Raw genomic sequence first — 10,032 nt, forward strand, 5'->3', positions numbered from 1 at the left:
ATGATTGTGTGTAAACGTCTGACCACAACTGTACATCACAAGTGAAAAAACTGTGTTCACTCAGTCTGACACACATGTTGCATTTCTGCTTTCCTAAAACAATTTCATTTTATTCATGTTTTTTGTCCTCTTTTTGTCTCAGTTTTGGTAACTGCTTCTCGCCTGTGGAAGAAACTTCCAGGTGACTTAAGAACAAACACAAACTTAAAGAGTTCCTATAAAGCCTTTCACTGTTTTTGTGATGAGTCAAATGTTGCACCTAACAATAATACTCTATTTCACATTTAATCCGAACAAAGACATTAAGCCACAGATTTCACAAGCAGTGAATTTTTTTTTTAGTCTTACATGATAAGAGTAGCCACTTCCTGTTAATTCATAGACAATGAGCATTTATTTAAGGAAACACAAAATAATGAAATAATAATGAAATATGAAGTAGCTTCTCTTTTATTGGTAAACAGTCATAATATAAAGCTGCTTCACTGCCCCGTTTAATAAAAGTTTAAAACATTTTTACTTTTTATGAGGAGTTTCTGTATTAAATTGCATTCTTTCCTTTCGTAACTAGCTTTGTGCAACTTATTCAACAACGTGATACATTTTTTGTTGAATCATACATTTCACAAGTTATCTTTAGTGTTTATGACACAAGCGGCTCTTTTGTGAAATCTGACTATTGCAGCTTCTGACGTCACATCAGTGCTGTTACAATAACTTCAAAATAGTTTGTTAACACCTGCTTTTCCAGAGAGCTGCCTCGCTTTCACATTAGTTGGAAAATGTCTTGTTCTCTTCAGGATAAGACCAAAGAGGTTTGACACAAAATGATCTGCAAATATCACGCCCCCAGATACTTTCTACTTTGGCATAAAAAAGGAACTTTTGGTAAAAGGCATTTAGAAACTGTGACTCAAACTATGAAAGTAGACACTAATGATGTAACTTGTGTTATAAAAAAGAAAGCTCTGAAATGACTGACTGCCATGTGTGTTGCTATTTTCTTTTTCATTAAAGCCATTCAAGGACATCTTGTGATCCTTCCTGCTGGAAGAAGTCACTTTCATTAGGACTGAAATGTCTCAGGATTAAAAGTTATAATCAGAATAACTTTGTTTTGATTAGCAGAGACCAATACAGCAATACAGAAGTTGGCCAGGTGGGCGTCACAAATAATAAACAACCCACAGTACAACAAAATAGTTTAGGAACAATAAAGGTTACATGTAATATGCTCCCCTTTGACTTTTTAGCTACACCTGTTCGAATGCCTGTTAACACAAATCAGACACAAGGCAGCAGCTCAATGCATTAAGGCATGTAGACGTGATCCAGAGGACCTGATGAAGTTCAAACTGAGCATCAGAATTGGGAAGAAATGTAATTTTAGTGACTTTGAACAAGACATGTTTGGTGGTGGTGCCAGATGAGCTGGTCTGGGATTCCCCTACACGGCCATTTCTAGGGTTTCAGGGGTGAATGACCATGCTTTGAACTGACAGGGAGATAAGAGTAAATTAAAAAACACAACAAAAAACACACACACAGAAGTAGAAGAAGTAAAAGATTAAAAAATTGTTTTCTGGATTGATGAGTCTTTTTGCTGCAACATGCAGATAGCAGTCTCAAATATTTGCCAATAATACGAAAGCACGGATCTGCTGGGGGTGGTGTAAAGGACATTTTCTTGGAGCGCCTTATTATGACCCGAGCATCATTTAACACCATGGCCTACCTGAGTACTGTTTGGGTACTGGGTCTGATGGCTGCATCCAGCAGGATGACGCATCATGTCACAAATCTCAAAACTTGTCAGACTGATTTCTTGAACATGATAATGTGTTCATTGTCAGTGTTGGGAAGGTTACTTTTAAAATGTATTCCATTACAGAATACAGAATACATGCCCCAAAATGTATTCTGTAACGTATTCCGTTACGTTACTCAATGAGAGTAACGTATTCTGAATACTTTGGATTACTTAATATATTATCATGCTGTTTACAACTACATGAATGTACTATTGCTGTGATTTATTACTGTTACTGAAGGTCCGCGGCTCCGAACCGTAGTAAAGGGACCTCTGGCTAATACGGTGGGTTCTGTGTCGGGCTCATAGCCGAAAAATAGCTTTACTTTGTTGTCTGTGTCAACTTTGCTAGCGAGAGACAGAGAGAGGCGTTGAAAGGCTGCTCCAACGGAACTTATTGTTTTTGGAGGAAAACACGAACACAGTGTACAGTCGAGTCTTAATAGCTTACTTACAACTGGGCTCGTCAGGCACTCTTCTTGGCTGCAGTGGTTATTATTATATTTACATGCTTCCAGCTCCCGTTTTTGCTCGATGACAGCTCGTACTTTTCCTTTTTCTCCCTCCCTCGCTCACAGACACATAACGGGTATGGCAGTCCATTCTCCCTGCAGCACGGACTACACTGCCTATGATGCTACATTCTTTAGAGCTATACCGGTAGCATTCTGCCTATTAGCTTAGCACAACAACAACAAAAAGGCCTCTCTCACCCAGGAAACACGCAGAGAGAGAGCGTCACCGTGTAACCATGGCAACAACAGAACGTAGCTGTCAAACAAAACCCAAACAGTCCTGACCCGCCACAATATGAAACAGGGAAGTACCGCCGTGTAATCAATTTATTTCAACAAAGTAACTGTATTCTAAATACCACCTTTTTAAACGGTAACTGTAACGGAATACAGTTACTCATATTTTGTATTTTAAATACGTAACGGCGGTACATGTATTCCGTTACTCCCCAACACTGTTCATTGTACACATGGAAATACACCTGACTAATGTTTGCAACTGCGTGCTGCTATCAATACGGACATACCAAAATGTCGAAGGAATGGTTCCAGCACCTTCTTTCTTTCTTTCTTCTTCATGTTTGCCATGAAGAATTAAGACAGTGCTGAGAGCACAAGGGGGTTCGAAGCTGTACTGGCAAGATGTACCTAATTTTCCAGTGAGTGTATTAATGGAAAACTGATACTTAATTAAATTCTGGTTATTAATAATTTAATGTTAACAAACAATTCACTGATAACAATGTTTAGTGATTGGTTTACATCTGTTTGCAGGGGTCACTGTAAAGTTGTAAATTATATTTACCTCAGTAAATGGTTAACACTGTAGCTCATTTATAAGCATTGCTTGAATGGAAACTGATATTTATAGTACTTGATTTAAAGAACGGATATTTAGGGAAGTGCAATGATAGCGTCGCAAAACAAGCTTGTGAGTCCTCTTTTATTCACTCTTTAGTTTTGGTTTCACTTTTTTGGTGACCTTGAGTTACTCTCCCTGTCTGAATAGGTTTAGGGAAAGACTATGGTGTGGGTTAAAATCTGATGAGTTAGTAGTGAAACCTGTATCACTATTGCCACCACAAATGAGTCACAGGAAAAATGCTAAAGGAAACCCCGTGGGTGTCTCTGAAATGACAGCAGGGTTCAGTAAATGGCAGTATCTGATGCCCTTGGGATAAGAACAGGTTCACTGATCACTAATAACCCTCACTATAGCACGCTTTATCTGCTGTAAAATACTACACACACTAATATCTTACTCATAAAATAATTATTTGATGTGTATGAAGATTTTTAAACATTGTTTTATGTAAACTAATAAAGTTTTAATTATTGATCAGTTGGCCATTTACAAGCAATAGTTATCCAACTTAAGGGTTTACAGGGAGTGCTGGAGCCTATCCCAGCTGGTATAGGGTGTGAAGCAGAGTAGCAGCTCGTCACAGGGCAAACACACAGAGAGACAATCGTTCAGGCAGTGGGAGGAAGCTGAATCATTCTGAAGAAACCCACACAGGGAGAACATACATCCTCACAATGAGTGGTGTGACAGAGGTGTTAACCACCTTACCCCAAAAAGTCAAACAAATACAACAATTGGTTGAAAATGAAGATTTGTTAGAAGCATTTGGGGGATTTTTTGGACTCTTTAAGCTGAAAACTCCTCTTTACTTTCAGATTTTTATAATTTTAGCAGTTTAGATTACCCCTCACTGCGTTTGTCCTGCTCCATATAATCTCATATGGCGACGGTGCCCCACATGTTGACTTACTTTAGTGAAATCATGTGAGCCTCACAAGGAATGTGTGGTTCATAAAGAGGCATCACTGAACCCCAAAATGCTTACCAGCTGCTGATATGAAGCAGATTAAACATTTCATGCAACAGAAGAACTGAATGCACGAGTGCACATTTATTATAAATAAAATAAACTATTTGTTCTTCATACGATCCATTTCAAACCGGTTTATTAAAGTTACGTATACCCAAATTTCACACTGCGCCTTCCATATTGTACTACTCAAAAACATTTCCCACCTCTAGTTTGTTGGGATCTCATTTAGCTGCTCTAATGGGTCAAACTTTGTCGAGGTCTTTCCTTTAATCAGTCGTCGCTCTGCCATGCCAACCCTCTATTTTCTGACGACTGCTCGATACAGGATTGCAACATCGAAACCCCGCCCCCGCTAGATGACGACACCGGGGGAAGAAATATCGAAACCAAACAGAGCCGAAGTCACTCTGAGTCCGCTCAGCAGTCCGGCTGAAAGTTCTGAACTGCAACAGGATCCGTGGAGACCGGAGGGGATCTTATCCGGACCGGGGTCATTTTAATGAGACCCGCAGATAGACGGATAAACGGACAGACAGGAGGACCCGAGGACTCGCTTTGTTCACTTTATCTCCGGATATTCACACAGAGAAGGACTCAGAAGTTTCTCTTCTCTATTTCTTTTTCACACATAAGTTTTGCCGATTTTCTTTCTGCTGCTTTTTCATTGAAACCAAAGAAGTCGCTCAGAAACCGCCAGCTGACTGACGACAGGTTGCGCAACCTAGACAATAAGAAGCAAACAAAGACGTCACCACCAGTTCTCCCAGTGTCGCGGCTGCTGGTCCCAGTTGTTTTTATGTCTACACCGATTTCTGCTGCAAAGACAGACAGAAGCCAGCACCTCAACACCGACTCTACTGGATTTCTACTAAATCTACTGGCTTCCTGTTGACCTGCAGTCCGGACCAGTCTGCCTCAAGGTAAAAAAACAACCTGGCTACTTAACAAAACTAACCAAACCATAAATGAATGCGCCTGTACAGACACATGTAAATAACATTCAAACTGTTACTTATAAAATGCAAAAGTATTATCTGTGAAGTGCACTTGAAGTACTCATTATGCAGAGTGGCTTAAATATATATATTGCGTCATATTCACGTGTATTTCACTAAGCTTCGTGCATTGTCACTTTATAAAACGATAATGCAGGTGTATGAGGCAGAGAAAAAGCGCTGTCCTATGAAATATGAACAATAAAAACAGCAAAGATCATTCCTAAACTTTAAAGTAGTTGCTTGAGAAAATCGAGCTGGAGTTTCGCTTTGTTTCCAGGTATGACGTGCTCATCATCATTTGGGTTTTGCGCTCTCGTTTCCAGGAGTAAAACCTGAAATTGAACTTTTAGACAGCTTCGCCCATATTTTCAGGTCTGCAGATCTGAGCTGATGAAAACTGAAGCTGTAAGTTTTATGAAAAGTTAGGACCTTGAATAATTTACGTTTAAATGCATGTTACAAACTGACTGGATTGTAGCAGTCTGAGTGTACAGTGTGAACACCAATCATAAACAGACAGATGCATTAAAAACCTCACAGAATGACACAGTAGACTCAACAGCAAAATACGGCATCAAATAAATTATGAAAATATGAAGAAGAGAATAGCTGAAAAGCTATGGAAAAAGTAAAAGTAAATTCTACAAATCAGATTTTCATTTAATTAAGTTATTTAAGCAAAAATGCCAAAAGAAATTGGAATTTTATTGGAGTGACTGTTGAGTATATCTGCTGCATATCTGCGTTTCTGACCAAGTTAAAAAACAAAACAAAACACTACAGTGCCACACTGTTCCCGTGCGGTTCAAAAGGTTCAGTGGTGAAAACTGCTTCATCCCCTTTTACCTTTAAAGTACATTTGTGGACGGTCAAAACAGCGGTTCTGAATTATCATTCAGATGGAGATAAGAGTAAAAATCATAAGTGAGGCTACGTTAAAGACTTAAGCAAACTCAGAAACAGGAATACACATAAAAAGCCGAGATTAAACTACAGAATTAAGAAACCTTATAACAAATACCAGTGGGATTTTTGATAACTGCATTTACTTAAACTCAGCCTAGTCACAGATCTGCTTTACCTTTTTAGATGATAAAGTTGGATTGTAATTAAGATTAAAGAAATAAAATAAATGTTAACAGTTGTGTAAACTCCCGTTTCCCACGAGCTCTAGCCCCTCTCATTTTGAAAATGATAAAAGTCAAAAGTTTATTCTGTTAGTCTATTTAATAACTGTTGTAATTTTGCTGAGCTATCTAAACTATTCCAGCAAATGTTCACTTGTTTTTGAATATGAAGAATAAACAAAAGAAACGGGCATCACTAACAAAATGCTGAGTGCCACTACATTTCAGGACACACTGTTACACACCCCACAAACGTTTTCTTTTAGGTTATTTTTAAGAACCGGATTTCTGATTATGAGCTGAACAGAACGTCATGGAGAAATCATTCATCTTAGATTCAGTGTTTGTGTATTTGGGGGTGGATGACGTTGCTGCTGTGACTCAGGGTGTTTCAGCAGAGTGAAAGCAGCATTGCCCCACAGCAGGCAACACAGTGTTACCACAGCGACCACAGGCTCTAAAAAAACTTTACATAAGTCTCACTCACTCACTCACACACACACTCTCTCTCTTGCATGTGTGTGTGTAATTGTTGACTGTATTTAAAGCCTGTTTAAACTATAAACTGTTGTGCTCTGATGCAACTATCTGAAAGCTGAAGCACCCATCAGCTTACAGGAAGTTGCATCATGAAGCCTATAGACACACCGACTGTGTAACATGTGAGCAGCGGAGACGCAGAACACGGAGAGATATGATACAAATATAACTTCTCTTACTGTATGTGAAAGTGTTACTGACAAGTGTTCAGCGGACAGAAGGGGCCAAGTCAGAGTGTCACCTGCAGAGGGCGCTGCAGTGCGGTCAGGGCCTCTAAAATTAAACAGCCAGCAAATTACCAAACACTGAATGAAACATTACTTAATCATTAACAATAGTGCGCTCCTCTTCATAGTAATGGTTTAGGATTAAGGATTTCTGCAATTTTAAAGAGCTTTTTAATGCTGCATAAATTGAGACTCTTCACCCTTTTAACAATCATACTGACCATATAATGACAAAATGCATTTATAAAGGTGCAATGCACAGATACACACGCCCGTTATTAGTGCTAAGTAAGATACTAATAAATTACCAGAATCTCAGAAAACCCCATTTAAAATGCTCCAGAAGTAACCAACAAGAAAAGCAAGGTAAAGAGGACAAGTTCAGTGATTGAATTAGTGGAGATGAGACCATCCAGAGGTCAGATTGGGGAAAAAGTGTCAGAAAGCGAGGGTTTGGAGCACTCTGAATCATGGCCTTTTGGCTCACAGGTATTGCTTCTAGATATGGTGGCTTTATTCATTGAAATATTGGCTGTGTTTAACTGGGACAGTTTGGGACTGTACTTGCTGCAGCATATTACATGGAAGTGTACATTAACCTGATGATGTCTCCAATCACAGATGAGCGCCAGCGTTTCTACAACCAGATCTCAGCTGTGTCTTAAGAGGCTTCTGGATGAGCCTCAAGGCGATTCACTGAAATGTAAACAAGCCCGTCTGGCTCCACCCCCTACCTCTACTGGGATATCACCCTGCCTGAGACCCACAAGCCCCGCCCCCACATCCAACTCGAGCCAGTCCTCATCAAGAGTTGGGTCATATTTCCTCTTTGAACGGTGTGAGAGGGAAGAGACCTACAGGGCTGTGCATGTGCACACACAGCAGCAGTACACCTGTCAGGTAACACTCAGAAAAATGTCACTGTTACTTTTAATAAGAATTGAATACCTGTTAAAAAACTGTACTGTCGATACTTCAGAAGTAGTGCTAATGATAATATTAGGAAGAGATTACTCTAAAACACTTGTGAAAGTAGTGACTGTATTTTACATCATAGTACGTTACCCATGACAGTCACTCCTTTTTTCCCCACAGGTGCTCCCACTACGTGGATACCAGGAGCGGTTGGCGGCCTATGACCGGATTGGTAAACATGAAAACATCTGCGCTCTGCAGGACGTTGTAATTGGCCAACACAACGTGTATGTCTTCCTGCCTGGTCACCACGGTGACATGCATGCGTATGTGCGAAACAGGAAACGCCTGAACGAGGAGGAGGCGGGGCTTTTGTTCGCCCAGATGCTGAATGCTGTCATGCACTGTCATGACCATGGAGTCGTTCTGAGAGACCTGAAGCTCCGCAGATTCGTTTTCATCGACAAATACAGGTGAGACTCCGAGACTGGTGCTTTGGTAATAGCACTATTACAGCAGTAATACCTGAGACTGTAAAAGACAGATGTAGGGCCCAGGTGGAAGTGCTGTGAAATATTAACTTTAATGGCCTGCAGGGGGAGACTCTTGTGGTTACAAAATACATTCACGAGGCATATCATAAATGGATGCAGTCCATTCACGCTTACATTTGTAGTCACAAAGGTCCATTTTGAGGGAGTCTAAAAGAATGCATACTACTCCCAACAAATGAACAAGTATAAATATCGCTATATTGATCTTACTAGCATGAAGGAGGCATATACTTTTACTGTATCTTACAGTCTTGGCTACTTAGCCAAGACTGTACAAATACTGCTGCTGACAAAAAACGTCTGTCTGACTAGTGTTTTCTTTTTCTTTTCCCAGGACTCGTCTGGCACTACTCGGACTCGATGACTGCATGCTCCTGCATGGTAACAACGACGATGACTCGCTAACAGACAGACATGGCTGTCCTGCCTACGTTGGCCCTGAGCTCCTGACCAATGGGAATGGGTCGTACTCAGGCCGTGCTGCAGACATCTGGAGCCTGGGCGTGTCTCTGTACACAATGCTGATTGGCCGATACCCTTTTCAGGACACGCAGCCTGCTGCGCTGTTTGCTAAGATACGCCGTGGAGCATTTAGCCTGCCCGATTGGATGTCGCCAGAGGCCAAGTGTCTGATTGGCTGCATGCTAAGGAAATCTCCCACTGAGAGACTGACGGCATCTGAGCTGCCGATGCACCCATGGCTTACCAAACCTCGCATGCCACACAGCAACATGCACAAGATACATCACAGCTCCCATACAACACTACAGAATAAACAAGAGGACAATGACCAAGTGGTGCCAATATGGACTGAGACAAATTAAAAGACATCTCTATTTCTTTGTGAGGACCTGAACTGCTATAATGAATCCCTGCAGCCTGCAGCCTAAACCTGATTCACACTTCAGGTGTAAAACCTAATCTGGACTATAAAAACAGCGTCTTCGGGATGTGTGGCTCCGTCCTCACACTCAAAACTCCAAAGAGGTCTTCACAGATATAGACACATTAAAGCTGCACTACAGAGACAGTCTAATCCTGGATTACTTGACCCTTATGTGCCTTCTTTCTCTACCTGTGTCTCAGTTCAAGCCCCGCCTCTTTTAGGTGGCAGGGCCTCCAAAGGTGGTTTTCTTTCTCAAATTTTCCAGACACAAATGAGAACTAATGGTGTGTTCAGGTGCACATCCTCAACAAGTGCAGTGGAGAATATCCTACATCCCAATCTGCCCAACTAACATGTACTTGAGCAATATGATTAAGCAACTGTCATCTACTAGACTGCCCCTCATAAACTGAAGGTTTGAACAGCAGATGGGTGTGGCTTCTGTGCTCAGTGCTATCAAAGCTGTATATTGGGCATACTTGGCCTCAATGACATCACATAGAGCCAAATACTGCAATAAATTGTTAAAATAGTGTTTAAAGGAAGGTTATGTATACATATGTTGACCTTGGTCTTATAGGTTTAGCATTATATTTTTTATATATAACAATAAGGCATAATA

The 10,032-nt window shown here is 40.6% G+C and overlaps 1 protein-coding gene across 1 annotated transcript; it reads left to right on the forward strand.

Annotated features, from left to right (window-relative positions):
- Positions 1-4,526: 4,526 nt before the first annotated feature.
- On the forward strand, positions 4,527-9,980 carry trib3 (tribbles pseudokinase 3). The gene is made up of 4 exons (XM_006782935.3): positions 4,527-5,083; positions 7,677-7,955; positions 8,151-8,443; positions 8,859-9,980. The coding sequence occupies exons 2-4, from the start codon at positions 7,677-7,679 to the stop codon at positions 9,346-9,348; spliced, it is 1,062 nt and encodes a 353-aa protein (XP_006782998.1). The 5' UTR covers positions 4,527-5,083; the 3' UTR covers positions 9,349-9,980.
- The last annotated feature ends 52 nt before the right edge of the window (positions 9,981-10,032 follow it).

The sequence above is a fragment of the Neolamprologus brichardi genome, chromosome 5 (genome assembly GCF_056152115.1).
Source record: "Neolamprologus brichardi isolate AB-2024 chromosome 5, ASM5615211v1, whole genome shotgun sequence".
Lineage (NCBI taxonomy): Eukaryota > Metazoa > Chordata > Actinopteri > Cichliformes > Cichlidae > Neolamprologus > Neolamprologus brichardi.